The sequence below is a fragment of the Schistocerca nitens genome, chromosome 8 (genome assembly GCF_023898315.1).
Source record: "Schistocerca nitens isolate TAMUIC-IGC-003100 chromosome 8, iqSchNite1.1, whole genome shotgun sequence".
Taxonomy (NCBI): domain Eukaryota; kingdom Metazoa; phylum Arthropoda; class Insecta; order Orthoptera; family Acrididae; genus Schistocerca; species Schistocerca nitens.
Window position 1 is genome coordinate 367,161,690 of NC_064621.1, and position 19,575 is coordinate 367,181,264.

General features: G+C 43.6%; 1 protein-coding gene across 1 annotated transcript in view; it reads right to left on the reverse strand.

Moving 5' to 3' along the window:
- LOC126199296 (venom carboxylesterase-6-like) overlaps window positions 1-19,575 on the reverse strand; it is an 85,108-nt gene that overhangs the window by 52,431 nt on the left and 13,102 nt on the right. Inside the window, exons 3-4 of the mRNA XM_049936121.1 lie at window positions 14,212-14,488; window positions 2,208-2,393 (exon numbers count right to left, since the gene is read on the reverse strand). Of these exons, the coding sequence (XP_049792078.1) occupies window positions 2,208-2,393; window positions 14,212-14,488 (463 nt within the window). The remainder of the gene's footprint in view (window positions 1-2,207; window positions 2,394-14,211; window positions 14,489-19,575) is intronic.

The window sequence follows — 19,575 nt, forward strand, 5'->3', positions numbered from 1 at the left end:
GGCGTCATCATTTATTCCAGGTCGTGGCTGACGTCACACTTGTGGCTGAACACTTCCTGTTTCTTTAAATAACGTAACTATCCGGCGAACGGTCCGGACACTTGGATGATGTCCAGGATACCGAGCAGCATACATGGCACACGCCCGTTGGTAATTTTGATCACAATAGCCATACATCAACACGATATCGACCTTTTCCGCAATTGGTAAACGGTCCATTTTAACACGGGTAACGTATCGCGAAGCATATACCGTCCGCACTGGCGGAATGTTACGTGATACCACGTACTCATTGTGGTGTCACCGCCAGACACCACACTTGCTAGGTGGTAGCCTTTAAATCGGCCGCGGTCCGTTAGTATACGTCGGACCCGCGTGTCGCCACTATCAGTGATTGCAGACCGAGCGCCGCCACACGGCAGGTCTAGAGAGACTTCCTAGCACTCGCCCCAGTTGTACAGCCGACTTTGCTAGCGATGGTTCACTGACAAATTATGCTCTCATTTGCCGAGACGATAGTTAGCATAGCCTTCAGGTACGTCATTTGCTACGACCTAGCAAGGCGCCATTACCAGTTAGTATTGATGCTGTAAAACATGTACCGTCAAGAGCGATGTTCACCAATTATGGATTAAAGTTAAGTATTCCAGAAGATACGTACGTTTTTTGCTAGTCTCTTTTCCGTGTCCTGTTCCAGACCTCACGCCAGCCTGCGTGAGCTTAAACGCGTGCCTTTCGGCTTCCTCCTAGTGGATTGGCTGTCTTGCCAATTCACAACACTTATACGTTTGTGACTATTACAGCGGCATCTATCACAAAGCGAAAAAAGTGATCCAACTAAAACATTCGTATTTCTTTACCCAGTACACGAATATGTAATAAAAAAATGTGGGTTCTTATTTAAGAAAACGCAGTTGATATCCGTTTGACCTATGGCAGCGCCATCTAGCGGGCCAACCATAGCGCCATCTGGTTTCCCCCTTCAAGCTATCTGTTTCATTCTTTGTAGTCTTTTCGTTTGACGCTTACTTCGTGAGATATTTGGCCCTGCCACTATCAATGGACCACCCTGTATATTCATTGAGGACAGCTGTCGTGACTGTATTTATACATCTACTGAACTAAGAATGGTATATGAGATGAGAGTACTGTGCCAAGGGTATTGTGCCTTAAGGGATCAAATGGAACTTTCAGCATTTACAAAGCAAACGAAAAACGAAAAACGAAATCAAAGATTCCCTCAATTCTGTGACGTCTGCGCTAAGGAATTCTGCATGTCTGCAGTTGCTTGGGGAAAAGCAGACTTTTTCTGAAAAATTCGAGAGTGCACTGCATGTAAAAAGTCTAAGGTAAGAACAAGTACAGTGTAGTGATTTCACTAACAATGGTAGTAGGAATTGAAAGGTGAGTTGCTAGAGTATCTGATCGTAGTATGCATGTACGTCGGGTACAGAATAATCCTTCCGAGCTGTAGCATTTTACATAACAACCAAGTAATGATGTGCCGGTATCAGAATTTATTGTATGATAGTGAAATGTATTTAATACTACTATGGTTTATATGACAACCTATGGAAGAAGAAGCTAGGTTTTCTATGTCTATGTAAGCCCCTTGTTAAAAATTGAGATAGTCTGTAGAAACCTAGCCCTAGATCTTTTAATTACTTGCTGACAATAGCAGCAACTGGATGAGTCGAGCCATATGAGTAGCACTTTTGAGACTTCGGTTTTAATTTCGGCGGACAGGCATCCTGCACTCACCAGTGCCACATTAGCGAAACTGTTTTGCTACTGCATAGATTTACAAACTGGTTATATAAAGATGTTAACATATTAAGCAACCGTTGGATACCAGAGTACTGATTGCGAGATTGTAACTAAAATTTCCTAACGTGAAAAGACCCTTTCTCCCTTGAGTTTGATACATTTATGGAGACTTCAGCATTGTATTCTTCTGAACGTAGAGAATAAATTTGGACAAGAGAACACAAACCCGTTACTCTTTAAAGACCTAAATGGCGACCTGCTTAGTGTCACTCAGTGTGCTACTCTTTCGAAATTATTTAGTCGGGTGAAGTGATTTTATGCACCGATTTGCGGCGAGAGGCGATAGCTTTGCCACCATGATAAATGCTGACCAAAATTGAGTTTCCTTAGTGACATTCAAAAGTGTACCACTGTTATATTAAATGGTTTTATGCACCAACCTGCAGTGAGAGGTGACAACACCAGGTGCGAGACAGAGCAGCCTCCAGAGCTCTCACCACCGATGGTCACCTGGTTAGGATCCCCACCGAAGGCAGCGATATTCTGTTGTATCCACTGCAGGGACATCACCATGTCCTTCATGCCGGCATTCCCAGGGATCACCTCGTCACCAGTGCTCAGCAAGCCTGCAAAGTGCACCATAGTGCAAACATTAAAAAAATTAATCATTGCAATTGTGCCTTTAGGATTCACACAGACACCCCCCCCCCCCCCCCACACACACACACACCAAAATCTCTTATACAGAGATCGTCAGATCCAGCATTTTACACCAAAGCATACCAAATCCCTTTGAACTTTTATGGCAAGAAGTACCAGATCCCCCTGCACTGAGCCATCTGTGGCATTTTTTTCTGTGATGCAAATAATATTAAGCGTATTCGATTGTTTTGTGACAATTATTCGTCTGAAAACAAAAATTATTGTATTTTGTTTCCGTTCTGTGTGATGCATGACAATATGGATTTCAGATCGAGTGGTTCTTCCCTGTATATGGTCATTTATAGAGGCCTGCAGTTAGGTCTTTTGGTATTGCAGAAAAGAAACCCTGATAACTTGAAACTGTAATGCTCCCAGAAGAACACCATAATGTATTTGAGACAGTAGGAACACTTTACTCCCTGAGTTCTGGTTTTTTCTCAAACAGTTGGTAAGAAATCAGTCAAACATTAGTTCAAAAAAAAAAAAAAAACTTCAAAATTAATGAAGCTGAACGTCTCACTGGTCGTCATCCGTCAGCACTGGTTGGTCTGCATGCTACATACGCAATGACACCAAAGTATAAACACAAAATGTTCAGAGGCAGGGTAAGGTGTGGTCGTATTTTGCCTCAAGTAAACAAACAACAGGCAAACAAAAATGACTTTCTGCGGTGGGGTATGAATTGAACCACATCCCTTTCTAAAAATGTTTGTGGTAGAGGATACTGAAGTATTATTAGTTAATGAGGATGGAGACAGTGACAAGATAGACATTCTTAATGATGACTGATGTTTTGAAGCAAATAACAGTAGTACTAGAAACAATTAGTTGCAATATTATAATCATTATTGAGAGAGTACATGTTAACAATTCTTACAATTCTGTAAGACTTGAAGTAACTACCATTCTAGAAGGTCCTGTAGAGAATTAATATATGACAAGTTATGCTCTAAGTAAGAGAAAGATAAAGTTTTCTTCTAAAGCTTTGATTGATAAACATGTCCTCCAAAGTCATTTGCAATAAATGACACAAAATATATTAGTATTGAGTGTTATTTGTTCATGAAGCATAGTTTGTACACTTTGAAAATAATTTTTATAACTAAAAGTACCAATTACAAAATTAAATTCCCAATAACTGTAGAATAATAATGAGGAATACTTTAAATTTTTCTAAAAGATTGGTTTGTGCATATCGACTATGGTTTGCATATGAGAACCATTGTGGCTACAGGAAATTTTTCTGCTATACTGAAAAATTTGTCCAGTTTGGTACCATTTGGAAACGAGCAATATATATATATATATATATATATATATATATATATATATATATATATGTGTGTGCGTGTGTGTGTGTGTGTGTGTGTGTTTGTGCACATTCCACATCTCCTCCCAAACCACTGGATGGGATTTCAACCAAATATGGTACACGTATTACTGATTGTCTGGAAAGAAACATTGTTGGGGTAACCACCATCTGGTTCCCATTGGGGTGGGAGTAGGGTAAAATAAGCGTTGTAATGCCTGATATCTATGTGTACCATAGGCATATGCAGGCAAGTGCGAATTAGGAAACACTAAAGGAACTCACCTACTATCACAAAACAAGTAACTGAAATGCCGCATTGAACGAACGGATTCGTTGTTCAGACAATTAGCACAAAATATCGCTTTACAGGTACCTTAGAACCTGCTACAAGTCTACCTTCAATGACCTGAATTCATCTTTGCACAGTATTCAGTGACCGCCTCGGGACGGCGAAATAAATGGATCACATGTTCGGAGCTGTTGACGTCAGGCGACTAATATATCTCCGTGTCCAGTGGAGCACAACTACCAGACCGTTCTGTGCTTCACAGTCAACTCTTGCTGCCACTGTACCCCGTTCTGCCTGGCTACAATGTAGAACTTCTCTGTGGTTATTCCTCCTGTTTTACTTGGCGACTGACTGGAATTTTCTTGGTGAATCTTTAGCGTAGCTGTCTATCACGTTTAGTCAAAGCACAGGCTGGTTTCGAGGACTGTCTGTTTATTTTAGAGTTATGTAAAGAGCAGTGAAATAAATCAGTTTTGTCCCTCTGACTACGTTTTTTTCCAAAACGAACTGCAGAAATAATCAAGGAACAAATGTCATCAAACAGATCATGAAATATTCGTAAGTTGGCGATATGAGTCACTGATTGTCTGGAGGAAAATAAGTGAACACGAAACAGGTCATCCATACCGAAATGGCTCTCATCTGAAGGAGCATAGATTAACTAGTTTTTTTTTCTTTATTGTAATTTCATTTCCCTTTCCCGTATGGGCAGGGGAGGGCTGGCAACGGAACAGTCCACCACTCTTGACCCAATTGGCTTTACAAAAGTACAGAAGGGTGATTACATAAAAAGGGGGGATAAAAAGGGGGACATAAAAACCACAGTAAACGGAAATGATGGGAGTTAAAATATATGCTAAGATGGGAACGTACAATGGGGGACAGTAAAAAAGTCGGCATAAAGTTAAAAGAACACAGCTGGCAACTCAAAGTGCACTTAAAAACATGGAGGCACACAAGTTAAAAGTCGGTCACAGGATAAAAATCACACAGAGCAAGACACTTAAAAACACTGGAAACTACAGAGTACTCATGAAGAATAAAAGAAAAACCTCTGGTAGGGACCTGCTGAGGGACTGGACAGGAGAGGAAAAGAGGGGAGGAGGTGCAGTGTGGAGGGGGCGGCTGGGAGGGGTGGGAGGAAGAGGGAAAAAAGGGGGCAGGAGGCATGTCAAGAGGCAGGAGATGGGTAGGGTGGGAGATGAAGAGGGTAGACAAGGCAAAAGGGAGTGCAGCGACACTGAAGGGGAGCACAGGAGAAGGAGGGAGTGTAGGAGGGGGAAAGCCACTCAGGAGAAGGGAGGGGGAGGAGAGGGAGCCCTGAGGAGGAGGCAGGAGGAAGGTGGGCTTAGAGTTGGTAGGAGGGACAGACATCAGGGCGAAGTTTATCATCTGGGAGGGGTAAGTGCTGGAAGTTTTGTTGGGAAAGGAGATGTAGGGTGTGGAGATGGAGACACAGTAAAGGCACAGCAATGGGCTGGGGGTGGCGAGGAAGGGGGACACAAGGGTTGGGGGGTATCAAGTCGGTGTGCAATAAACAGGGTGCAGATGTGTTCAAAGAAAGGGAGAAGGTGGGGGAAAGGGATGAGATCATAGAGGATGCGCATGGGGGACAGAAGGCAGATATAGAAGGCGAGGTGGAGTGCATGGCGTTCCGGGATTTGGAGGGCTTTATAGAACCTGGGAGGGGCGGAAATCCAAGCAATGTTGGCATAACGAAAGATGGGGCAGATCAAGGATTTGTAGGTGTAAAGGCTGGTGGAAGGATGCAGTTCCCATGTCCAGCCAGACACGAGTTTCAGGAGGTGGAGTCTGTTGTGAGCTTTGTGTTGGATTGTAAGGAGATGGGGAGTCCAGATGAGGTGGTGGTCGAGGGTGAGAACAAGGTATTTGAGAGTAGGAGTGAGGTGGATAGGATGGCCATAAATGGTTAAGTAGAAATCATGGAGACGGAAGGAATGGGTGGTGTGGCCTATGATGAACGCTTGGGTCTTGGAGGAGTTGTTACGAAGGAAACCACTGGTTGCTCCAAGTGTTGAAATGGTCAAGGTGGGTTTGCAGGGTATGTTAGGACCCTTGAAGGGTAGGATAAAGTTCTAGGAAGGCGATGTCATCAGAAAATTGGAGGCGATGAACAGGTGGTGGACATTTGAGCATATCAGCCATGTACAGGAGATAGAGAGGGGAAAGGACGGAGCCTTGGAACATGACGGCGGAGGGATAGAAGGTATGGGAGTTGCAATTGTGGATAGTGACATAGGAGAACAACGGGACAGGAAGGAAGCAACGAGATGGACGAAATGGATAGGGAGAGCATAGATCTGTGGTTTTAAGAGGAGCCCGGGATGCCAGAGATGGTCGTAGGCATGTTCTGGACGTCAAGGGAAACAAAGATAGTGGAGCAATGGGAGCTAAGTTGGAGGGAAAGAAGATTGGTAAGGTTAAGGAGCTGGTTATTGGCTGAGAAGGAAGGCCAGAAGCTACACGGGGAAAGGGGAAGGAGGTGGTGTTGGTTAAGGTGGTGTGAATATGGCAGGAGAGGATGGTCTCGAAGACATTACTGAACATGGAGGTAAGGCAGATGGGACGATAGGAAGAGGTACCAGAGGGAGGTTTGCTGGGCTTAGGGAACAGCAGGATACGGGAAGTCTTCCACAGGTTGGGGTACAAGCCAGTGGAGAGGAGGACATTGTACAGATTAGCAAGGAAAGCCAGGGAGGATGGGGGGATGGGGATTCCTTGAGGTGGCGGTAGGTGACGCCATCATGAAAAGCAGCGGTGTTGCATTTGGAGCAGAGGACGTGTGTGATGCCATGTGCGGTGATGGGAGTGTTGATGTCTGAGGGGGCTGACTGATCCAAGTACTGAAAGCTAGGGGCGAGTGGTGGGACAGAGGTATCAGTCCAGTCAAGGATGGTGGGGAAGAGGGAGTAGTCAAAGTGGGGATTGTCAGGAATCGAGAAGACCTCGGAGAGGGTGGGAAGCGATATGGTTAGCCTTACTGAGGTTGTAAGGAAAGGGGCGATTGTCGTGGAAGATAGGGTAATGTGGGGTGGGATGGCTACTAATAAGGCGGTGGAAGGCTGCTGACCAGTACTTGGAGGAGTTGACAGGGAGGGTGGAGTTGAGGCATGTACATGACTGGTGCCAGTCAGCTTAAGTTGGTGGAACACTAATTTTTGTAAAAGCTCTGGAAAACCGTCGTCTTTCTCTACCAAGAAACAAATTGAGATTGTACTGATCACTTCCGAAAAGACTGGCATACGTCCAGCAAAACATGATCTGTTTTCTTATTATCCTTCATGTGTTTTCACATTAACCATACAGACGCCGCTTAAATAAAGGTGACACAGATGGCAGCACTGTATGGCACACACAGAATGCTAGCGGCAGCGTCGAGACTGAGGACTGATTTTGATTGTAGAAATGGTGTTCCCCACTGCAAGAACAGTGATTATTCATTCATTTTCTCTACTTGTGTTGGGTAGCACCCCAATCGGTTTAATGCCCAGACGATACACGAATCTGTGTACAGGGTGTATTGTAATTCGTAGCGAAAACTCACATTCGAAGTGACTATTAACGTTACACTTTATCAGTTAAACGAGGTGTTCCACGTGTCTTCATCACATTTGAATGCAATACTACTCTGGAATTTGCAGTGAATGAAGAATTATTTCAGACACCCCGGCATTATTTCGCAAATCTTGCCAAGGCTGTACAACTTGCAGCTCCAGATCTTCAGCTATGTCAACGGGAGTGCTGTACACTTAACTTTTCGGATGACATCAGACAGATATATCGAGGAATGAGGTAAAATGACCTTAGAGACCAAGGTATAGACCCTGTTCGACGTTTCCGTCTTGGGACCTGTTACATAGTTGGATGTCGTCTTGTATCAGCAGCAAAAACCTTCCAAAATCTCCACTATTTTTCGGTACACAGGAGGAAAATAAACTTCAGATGGAAACTGTGTCTGAAACTGTCATTGACCAAGGCAACAGAGCATCGCGTTCATGGGACGTAAGGCATGTACACGCCACTGGCTATCATGGCCATCAGTCACTATCACAGAGTAACAAACAACATTGCGAGACATTCTGTCTACGGTCTGTCAGCGTACAAAGTCACGTTTGCTGCCAAAGGGGTGGCCTAGTGACAAGCGCCGGCGCCTATACGTAATTTCGACGCTCTGTAGCGTCGTTGGATGACGTTTTCGGACATGGATTCCTATTCTCGATTTATTCCTCAAGACACACTCTACAACTCCTCGAAATTTGTCGCAACATTTCTGGAACACCCCGTATAAGCAGCGACATACGGGCAAAGGAGGTGCGTGGCATTTGTATCTTTACTACGTGCGTATGGTAAATTCAGGAACGTGAACTGTGGCGACTTTATTAGCAAATGCGTCTAAACTGGACCAACGTGTGGTTGTTATTCTCTTGGTTGTTGAAGGACAAACTCCGGTGGCAGCATCCATCGGAGAATGAAGAGTGCGTATGGGGCAGCATGCCTGTCGAAAACCCCGTTGTTGAATAGTGAGACAAGAGGTGCTACTGTGTCGTGATAACACACGTCCCTATCTTGCAAATGTCGTAATGCTGAAGTTACGCCAACTCAAGTGGGAGTCACTCGAGTACGGCTCTTTCGTCCCTTAAAAAAAGGCCTCGGAGGGTCGAGGACTCCTATCGAACGAGGACGTGCAGCTGGCAGTTAAGAACTTCTTCACGCAGCATGACATGGTGTTTTACAGATAGATATCTTGACCCTAACGGTGGGTGGGATGGTTGCGTCAATACTCTCATGTGATCGGTATACCGATTCTGAACTCTATGGCCTTCGGACGGAAGCTTTTTATCGTCCCTTATACTCGTATAATAACAAAAGTTTGATTACAATATTTATAGATAAATAAATTATAAATCTCCTATGGCTCACAGCTTGGTACAAATACGAGGGTAATCCCAAAAGTAAGGTCTCCTGTTTTTTATGAGTACATAGACCTGTTTATTTCTACAATGGTTTACATCAGTTTACAGCTTGAACATTTACCTATTTTTCGACATAATCACCATTTCTGTCGATGCATTTTTGTAGACTCTGTGGCAGTTTTTGTATGCCCATGTCATACGAACTCGCCGCCTTGCTGTTCAGAAAGTTATGAACCTCTTCTTTCACCTCGTCGTCGGAGCTGAATCGTTGGCACCACAATTAACGCTGACAGGTACTGTGAGAGTGAAAAAACTCAAACGGGCATTCAGAACCGGAGAAGAGGAATATTGAGCAAGGGCGTACACATTCTCCATGACAACGCTCGCCCACACATCGCTCAGCAAGCCGTTGCTCTCCTGCAACAGTTTCAGTGCAACATAATCACCCACCCATCCTATAATCCTGACTTGGCGCCCAGTGACTATCACCTGTTCCCTAGGTTAAAAGAACATTTGGTCGGAAAGCGATTCAGCTCCGACGACGAGGTGAAAGAAGAGGTTCATAACTTTCTGAACAGCATGGCGGCGAGCTGGTATGACAGGGGCATACAAAAACTGCCACAACGTCTACAAAAATGCATCGACAGAAATGGTGATTATGTCGAAAAATAGCTAAATGTTCAAGCTGTAAACTGATGTAAACCATTGTAGAAATAAACAGGTCAATGTACTTACAAAAAAATAGGAGACCTTACTTTTGGGATTACCCTCGTATTTTCGTTGGATGGCATTTCAGTGACACATGTGTCAGTCCTGTTGCTGCCCCCGTAATCGAACCAAGATCCCCAGCGTGGAAAGCATGAACGCTACCATTCACAGCGATTACCGTATTTGTGAATGCTTATTAACCTCATGACATTTCGACTAGGAAATTGTAACAGCTCTTCACAGCAAAATACCGGACGCCTCGCCAATGCTCAGTGATGAGGAATAAACCATTTAAAGACAAAGAATCATGCACCCTAGACAGCTATGCGATGCCTCCCTTCTCTCCTTCCCTACTACATACCCGATAATGGCATCCAAACAATGCAGTTAGCAACATTTGCTTTCTGAGCGTAGTGTTCAGTTGGTCTCCTATAGTATGAGTAATACTGAGCCATGCAAGTACACTGTGTTGTGTAGTGAAGTTACTCTGTGATTTTACTGCCTTCATAACGAAGATCTAACTGACAAAAATATGTCTAGAAAAGGAACTATGTGGCACATGTTATCGAAAAAGAAAAGCGCATGGAAAGAAGGAAAATGAAAATTAAGCTAAGGCTGTGAAAGTTGTTTTACTTCGCCTTCTACAAGCAGCGAAAAATCTTGTAAACAAGTTGTTTCCTCTAATAGAAATACTATGAGACCTTAACCGACGAGGTATTATCTGCTGGATTTCATCTCGGGATCTTCAGTCGACGTTTCTTTATTACTTTTCTCCTGTTTCGCGAAGACGAGTGGCTGGCGCTCTCCAACATCCTCCTCCATTTCTGCCAGCGGACTAAAGTCAAGCGCGTGGCCGGAGGTAATAACGACCGCGGAATAGGGATGATGTGGAAGTGGGGGGGGGGGGGGAGGGGGGTTGTTACCCTTGTCGTTATCGCTGTAGCTCCTTGGAATGGTCGTTCGTTGCAGCACGGGAATCAAGGATCCGTTTACCAATAAGCTTTCGCCTTTCTCATAAAAACTAATCTCAAGCTTACGGGCGTGATATATCTTCTCCACAGCACGAGGTGTGTATGTGTAGGGGGGAGGGGGGGGGGAGGACTATAGGGAAGGGGTGGGCAAATGATATGTCGCTCGTGTAACTAGAACAGGTGCTGGTGACACTCATTGAAACTCACAGTCGGTTGAGTGAAACGTTTGGTGGTGGTGAATGTGAAGAACGCGCATCCAAAGAAGGCCAAACGTCAGGTGACAGCGAACCAAACAGTCTCGGCCTCGAGACCGTTATTTTGGACGAGCCTTGGCATTTCAGTGGGTTAAGGGGGCCCAATTATGCATGATGACCTTACAATGCGGAAAGTGAAACTAGGTGCGTATCTCTAACACCGAAAGGCGATCGTAAGGCTCCGCGAGGGGCAATTTGCCACATGATGTTGACAAGTGATGGTGAGAGCTCAAATGGTTCAAATGGCTCTGAGCACTATGGGACTTAAACCTGAGGTCATCAGTCCCCTAGAACGTAGACTACTTAAACCTAACTAACCTAAGTACATCACATTCATCCATGCCCGAGGCAGGATTCGAACCTGCGACCTAGTGGTAACGCGGTTCCCGACTGAAGTGCCTTGAACCGCTCGGCCACACCAGCCGGCGATGGTGGCAGCAGGAAGCTTAATTTTTTCAACAATTGTGGCAATGGGTAGGGCATGGTTGCCATTTTTCAGTACTGAACTGGGGTGCCAGCAGCTCAGTGGACGCACACAGAGTTAGCAGTACAGAGACAAAGGTAGGGTCAGCGAAAGCGTAATCCTTACCCACTGCGTCATATGGGTCTACAGTGATAGGTGCGAGCTGTGTTTTGAAGAAAAAGCTCTACATGAAAAAAGGGACGGAAAAGACCACACGTGTGCTCTTTCATCAAGGCAATGCACCGGTGCACAGGGCGAATACAATGCAGGAGTGTCTTCGTGAAATCAACTTTGACCTACCTCCTAACGGTTTCTATCTTTTTCCAACGATGAAAGACGCACTCCATGGTCAAAAATTTTCTAGTCGTCGGCTATTTCCAGTCGTCAAAATAGACTCCTAAAGGAGCGTTCACACCGGCGATATTGTGAACGATGTCTATGGCTGCAGAGGGAAAACTTTGAGACGATTCATATTTGTTATGTGATTATTTTGTAGAAACGAAAACCGGAGACCTTAGAAATTGAACGCACATCTCCCGCGTCCTGGGAAAAACCGATTTCATCGATATGGGGTCGGTGTGGGTCGCGTGGCGCAATCAGGACGTTGATGACAACGGGAGGTCGTTGTGCTGCTCTAATTAACCTTTATAACGGAGATGAGAGAGAGAAGAACCTCCTCGGTTGCGACTGGGAACGGGGCTTGTGTTTGGCAGAAATGCTCTGTCGAAGTAGCAAGTTATTAGTCTTCTTTTAAGAGCATTTATTCGATGTAAACACAGTTAAATGTGAGGTTGTAGGACCAATTACACCTTGATACATATGAAGCCCAGTAACTTCCTACAGATTCAGTCAGCAGCTCTCCTGAGGATACCCCTCTGAAAACACGCAGTCTATGACCTTTATCATAGACAGACACCTTTGGTATAATTTGTCCTGCTAACTACTGAATCACTGGTCCCTTGACCTAAATAATTTATCTCTGACCCCTTGGCCTAATTATTTCATCACTGATCACTGGCCCCTTGGCCTATTTAACTAATACTCTACGGTCCCTTAGCCGAAATGAAAGGAGACGACCAGTGTCTTGTTCCTACTATTTACTGAAAAATACTAAACGCTCACTATTTGAGACAGAGACAGTGCTATTCCAATGAAATCAATAGAGATAAGAGACTTTGACAATGGACAGATTCCTATCACTCAAAGCCTGTGAACGAGTGTCTCGAAAGCGGCGAAGCTCGTCGAATGTTCACGCGCTTCTGTCGTGATCACCTACAGAAAGATTTAAGAGGACGGTGAAACTACCACTAAACGTTAAATGGTTGGACGTCCACGACTCTTCACAGAAGGTGGGGTTCGGAGGCTTGTCTGCTCTGTAAAGTGGATAGATGGTTGTCTGCCGAAAGAGCTCAATGCTGGGGCACGCAAAAGTGTTTCGGAGCACCTCGTTCATCGTACATTGTTGAACGTGGAGCTCCGCAGCAAACCACCCTACGTGTTGACATGTTGACCCAACGACATTGTCAATTACGATTGCAATGGTCACTGGACCCCCGGGATTCGACCGTCGATCAATGGAAACGTGTTGGCTCATCGGGTGAATCACATTTTTGCTACATTAAGCCTATGATCGTCTCCACAAACGCCGTCATCGATCTGAACGGTCGCTCGAAACGTGCAGCACGCCACCGATTTTGGCTGCTGGGATCGGTATTATGCTATGGGAGACATTCTCCTGCTCTTTCATGGAATATGGGGCAATAATCGAAGACACGCTGACAGCTGCGAACCACCTGCATCCATTCATATTTGATGTCTTCCCCGACGGCGACGTCACCTTTCAGCAATATAATTGTTCGTGTCTATGAGCCAGAACCGTGCTACAGTGGTTTGAGGAGCGTTATAGTGAACTCACGTTGATGTCTTGACGACCAAATTTGTCTGGTGTAAATCCTACAGAACCCATCTGGGCCGCTATCGGCCACATCACGGCGTATGCAAATCAGTGACACATTACTTACGCGAATTACACGATCTGTGCGCAGACATCTAGTGCCACATACCTCCACAAACCTGCCAACAAACTGGCGGATGCCTGATACACAGAATCAGTGACATATTTCGTTCCAAAGGCGGACAAAAAAAGTAAGTAGATGGTCATAATGTTTTGTCTCTATGATTGAACTTTAATACTGCTCGTTGGCAGAACATCTGCATCTACATCTACATCATTCTCCGCAAGCCACCTAATGGTTTGTGGCGGAGGGTACTTTTGGTACCACTATTTGATCCCTCCAACCCTGTTCCTCTTGCGAATGGTGCGTGTAAAGAATGATTGTCGGTAGGCCTCTGTATTGCCTCTAATTTCCTGAATTGTCTCCTTCTGGTCAATACGCGAGATGTATGTGGGGAGAAGTAATATGTTGCTCGATTCCTCCTGGAAAGTGCTGTCTCGAAATTTCTATAGTAAATATCTTTGTGATGCACAACACCTCTCTCGTAACACCTTCCAGTGGAGTTTCTTTAGCATCTCCGTAGCGCTCTCTCGCCAGCTAAACGATCCCGTGACGAAACACGCCACTCTTCGTTGGATCTTCTCTATCTCCTCTATCAGTCCTGCCTGATAGGGATTCCAGATAGATGAACAATACTGATGAATTGGGCGAACAAAAGCCTTATTAACAGCTTCTTTCGTGGATGAGTTACATTTCCTTATGATTCTTCGCGCTAATTTTGATTTGTCATTAGAATAATCTACGGTCACGACACCTCGTATGTATAGATCACAAGGAACATATCAAAACTACTTACCCATGGCACTGACTCGAGGCTGGACAGCGACTACAATGATGTCTAGTGACAGGAATATGTCTGGACCTGTGTCTGCCGCAGACCCACTTTTGAAGGCGCCTACAGGAAACCACGTGAGCACCGGGAAAGGGCCCGATGCATTGAGAGGCACGTATATGTTGACGTATAGGCAGTCTTCATTGCCTTGAAACCCTCCAGACATCCCTACCTGTGGGCAGGGGTCAGGGTCCTCCAAGGCATCGCGGTCACCATCCCAGTTGGCCGGTGGTTGCGGTGCCTGCCAAGAGATTCATCAGGTCACTAGACAGGTACACACTAGAGTATAGGCCTAATACAGAGCCCTACATGGATCCGATAACTGCCTGCTGTCAGGAACCTCTCGTCTGCTAAGGAGGATAGAGCGACTTCCTCTAGATATGTATGGACTGTAAAGGCATCTGAAAAGGTAATGAAGGCGACTACTGTCTACATCTACATATACATGGCTACTCTGCAAATAACACTTAAGTGCCTGACAGAACGTGCATCGAACAACCTTCACAATAATTCTCTGTTATTCCACTCTCGAACAGCGCGCAGAAAAAACGAACACCTATATCTTTCCGTGCGAGCTCTGATTTCCCTTATTTTATGATATTTCTCGTTTCTCCCAATGTAGGTCGGTATCAGCAAAATATTTTTGCATTCGGAGGAGAAAGTTGGCGATTGAAACTTCGTGAGAAGAACCCGACGCAAAGAGAAATGCTCTGGTTTTAGAGATGTCCACCCCAAATCCTGTACGATGTCTGTGACACTCTCTCCTCTATTACTCGATAAAACAAAACGTGTTGCCCTTCTTTGAACTTTGTCGATGTACTCTGTTAATCATATCTGGTAAGGATCCCACACCACACAGCGGTACTCCAAAAGAAGATGGACAAGCGTAGTGTAGGCAGACTCTTTAGTACATCTGCTGAATCTTCTAACTGTTCTACCAATAAAACGCAGGCTTTGATTCGCCTGCCCCAAGTTGTTCCTAATTGTAACTCTTAGGTAGTTAGTTGAATTCACGGCCTTTAGACTTGATTTATTTGTCGTGTAACCGAAGTTTAACGGATTTCTTTCACCACTCATCTGGATGACCTCACTCTTTTCATTATTTAGCGTCAATCGTCAGTGTTCACACCATACAGACATCTTATCAAAATCGTTTCGCAATTTGTTTTGATCTTTTGATGACTTTACTAGGCGAAAAATGACAGCATCATTTGCATATAACCTAAGACGGCCGCTCAGATTGTCTCGTAAATCGTTTATATGGATAAGGAACAACAGAGGGCCTACAACACTACCTCCATGTTTGACGTCTGTTTAAGACAGTGTTATTACTCAGGGAACATACACGTTGAAAGCACCGATGATGGCTGTTAAATCAGTTGAAATCGATATGCAAAATTAAATAAAGAAAACATGATCTTGCGACTAATTGCTGCTTATTTGGTAATTTTACCTTGGGGAACGCTAAAAATCACTTCTGTTTTGCTCGATGACTTTTCGTCAGTTACTACGAACTTTGACATCTCTAACAAGAAATCACGAATCCAGATGCATAACTGAGACGATATTCCATAAGCAGGCAACTGATTACAAGCCGCTTGTGAGGTGTTGTGGCCGGCCGAAGTGGCCGTGCGGTTAAAGGCGCTGCAGTCTGGAACCGCAAGACCGCTCCGGTCGCAGGTTCGAATCCTGCCTCGGGCATGGATGTTTGTGATGTCCTTAGGTTAGTTAGGTTTAACTAGTTCTAAGTTCTAGGGGACTAATGACCTCAGCAGTTGAGTCCCATAGTGCTCAGAGCCATTTTGAGGTGTTGTGTCAAAAGCTTTCTGGAAATCTAGAAATATCGAATCAATTTGAAATTTTTTGTTGACAGGGCTCAAAACTACGTTTGAGTAAAGAGCTAGTTTTGTGTCACAAGAACGATGTTTTCTAAATCTGCGTTGACTATGAGTCAACAGACCGTTCTCTTCGAGGCAATTCAAATTGTTCGATCGCAGTATATGTTCCAAAATCCAGCTGCATATCAACGTTAATGATATGGGCCTGTAATTCAGTGGATTACTCCTATTGCCTTTCTTGAATATTGATGTGACCTGTGCAACTTTCCAGTCTTTGGGTACGGATCTTCCATCGAGTTAACGGTTGTATGTGGTTGTTAAGTGTGGAGCTATTGCATAGTATACGCTGAAAAGAACCTAATTGGTATACTGTCTGGATCGGAAGACTTGCTCTTATTAAGTGATTTAAGCTGCTTCACTAGGATATGTGCTATGATAGAGCAGACTCGTAGAGCATTTCAGTATCGTGCTCCAATTACCCACGTGTGGCCAATATGTTGTAAAAAGCTTCTAACTGTAGGTAATATGAGTCAGAATTGGCGATGTAATAAGTGGCTTTGAAAAACATTCCCCAAATTTTTTCTGAATGCTGTTCACCAACAGAGGATTTTAAACGAAGGGATATTGCAGTTAATAAATCTCTGCAATACGTCGAGGAAAACCTTCCTTTATTGCTTATAGCAAGAGCGTAGTACTCAGGATCTCTTGAGAATGATAAATGAATTTGTACACTTATCAATCCAGAAATACCGGTGCATTTTCTAATCCAAAACGCAGGCAGGCACACTGAGGCAATCCACTTAACCAAACCGAAATTAGGCAACCATTATGTGTTGGTGTATATAAGGACAGGGGAATCTCAGTTCTAATTCAGGGCATTATACTGTGCGGTTTGTAGCACTCCGCGGACACTTGTTGAGAAGCCTGGATAACAGTGCTATGTAACAATGAAACAACAATGTTTGGAAATTATAGAAAAACTGTTGTACCTCAACAGTCCACAGAGCTAGTACCTTGAACTGACTTCAGAGTTGGCAGTGTGTTTAATCTGTGCTTACGGAAACAATGTGTGAACTATTTCAACATAAATGACATAGTTAGTAGTAGGAATTGTCAAATGTGGACCTGCGTGACTTCCACTGTGACAGTTGGGATTAGTTATTAAGAAATAGCATGAGAGCATATGAAGAGGCATAGTGAGCGATTACTTAACGTACCCAGGTAATTTCACTGACGTTAGCATAGGTCAGAAACTAATATAGATCTGCAAATATTTTAATATGTTATTCTACAAGTAAAGCTAAAGAAAAAAGTTCATATATACATAGGTCCGCAAATGTTTAGTTACGGAGTTACGGCTAGTAAAAGATTTTACCTAAAATTTATCAACTTCGCTAATATGAAGCCATCGCAAAACTTTACGAGGTCAAAGTAAAGCATGGGGACGGACGAAAGATATGGTTATGAGGACAAGTCAGCACACGTGAGGCATTACTTGCTCGCATCACGAATACAATAGGCGAAGTTAAAAACAACCCTGTGAAACTGAAACAACCAAGCAAGCTGTTCATACACGTGCAGCTAAACGCATTCAACTCGGTCGAGACATTTTTGAACATTTGTTGCGAATGTATTGTGAAATTGTGTATACACTGTACAACTTTCTTGACACTGAGCCTTGTTTTTTCCGTTTTAACATGAATTCACATGAGCTATGGTATTAATGGAGAGCTGCATCAAACCAGTCTCAGGACTGAAGACCACAACAACAACAACAATAGTATTAATAAAAGCAGATTATCTGACACATTCATACAGTTTCAGTTAATGTTATTACCATCATTTTTCCAAAATTAAATTCTCTATAACTTCTGTTGAAAACTTTGTGCAATCGTCTGGAATTTAAAAAACAAATTGGGCCAAATAGTAAATAAATTAAAAATTTTACAAAATTACTTCTTTGCTTCTCTGGATGTTCTGGAAAACTACTGCAGATACACTTTTGGGACATGTTTTATTAGATTCACCAGACCAATAACAACAAAGTAAATGAAAACCCTGCTTTACTCTAAACTCATACAGTTTTGTGATGGCTTCATATTAGCAAAGTTGCTAAATTTCAGGCAAAATCTTTTATTAGGAACTTTTTTCTTTAGTTTTCCTAGTAGAATAACGTATTAAAATATTTGCATATCTTCATGGATCACCCTGTGTATGTGCACTGTCCTGGTTGCGTATCGCACTCATGGGTCCTCTGAAAAAGGTAGAGTGGAATATGAGGTCATTATTCTGTGCCAGCAGGTTCATCCAGGCTAACACCACTTGATTTTTTTTTTCAAATCGGGCATAATTAAGGGTGATCTGTGAGACACCTGCAGAAAATGGAAGAGAAATCCATATACTACCTGCTGGCTGTTATATGTTTCATGTGATGATAATTGCTTGTTAACCGGCATTTAGTTTCTCTAATCAGCGCTCTCAGTATCGCACCTGAGGGGCCCACTGTTGACAATGTTCCACAGCAACGTATCAATTCTTGTGCATTATTTATGAACTCTGGCTTTTGCACCATTTCCTTGTCCTTTTTTCGTTTTTTTAATGAAGCTTTCCAAGCACTTAGCTTAACTGTTACATGCCGCGGGAAGCAAAAGCGGTTTCTTTCAGTTTTTGCAGCCGGATCCCTGTTGTCCAGGCCTTAGCCGAAACTCTGCTGACAGCCGTTGTGGCAACGCTGTAGCGCCACTTGACAAATAACAAGACGCTTCAAGGACACTATATTTTAAATGATGAGGGAAACTGATCTGTTTTATAAATTCATTAACTTTATTGGGTTTAGAAGGAAAATGACGCTATGTACTAAATTTTAGAGTTATAGTCATCTACGCTGCCACACTCCCCTTATTTCAGTTATAGAAAACCATTATTATTTCACAAAAGAAACGCAACATTTTCGCTTTCACCGATTCAGTTTAGGCTACATTGCATGTGCTGGTAACACTGCTGCTTTCCATGAACTGTAAATGATCATCTTTATCCCTGTTTATTTTGAATTTGGTGAAGTGTTTTGTTTACATCCTAGTGAAAGTTTGTTGCCTAAGTGCTACAGATTTTTGTGTAACCAATTTAGAAACAGACCAGTCTATACTACTGAGAGGAATTATTGTTCAAAATGGTTCAAATGGCTCTGAGCACTATGGGACTCAACTGCTGAGGTCATTAGTCCCCTAGAACTTAGAACTAGTTAAACCTAACTAACCTAAGGACATCACAAACATCCATGCCCGAGGCAGGATTCGAACCTGCGACCGTAGCGGTCTTGCGGTTCCTGACTGCAGCGCCTTTAACCGCACGGCCACTTCGGCCGGCAGGAACTATTGTATCAGTTCTTTAAGGAAGAATCTCTCATATGGCTAGTCTCTCTGATGGCTGAAATTTTTATATGAATTGTAATGCTGTTTTTAGTCGTCGCTAAACCCTTCCTAATATCTTT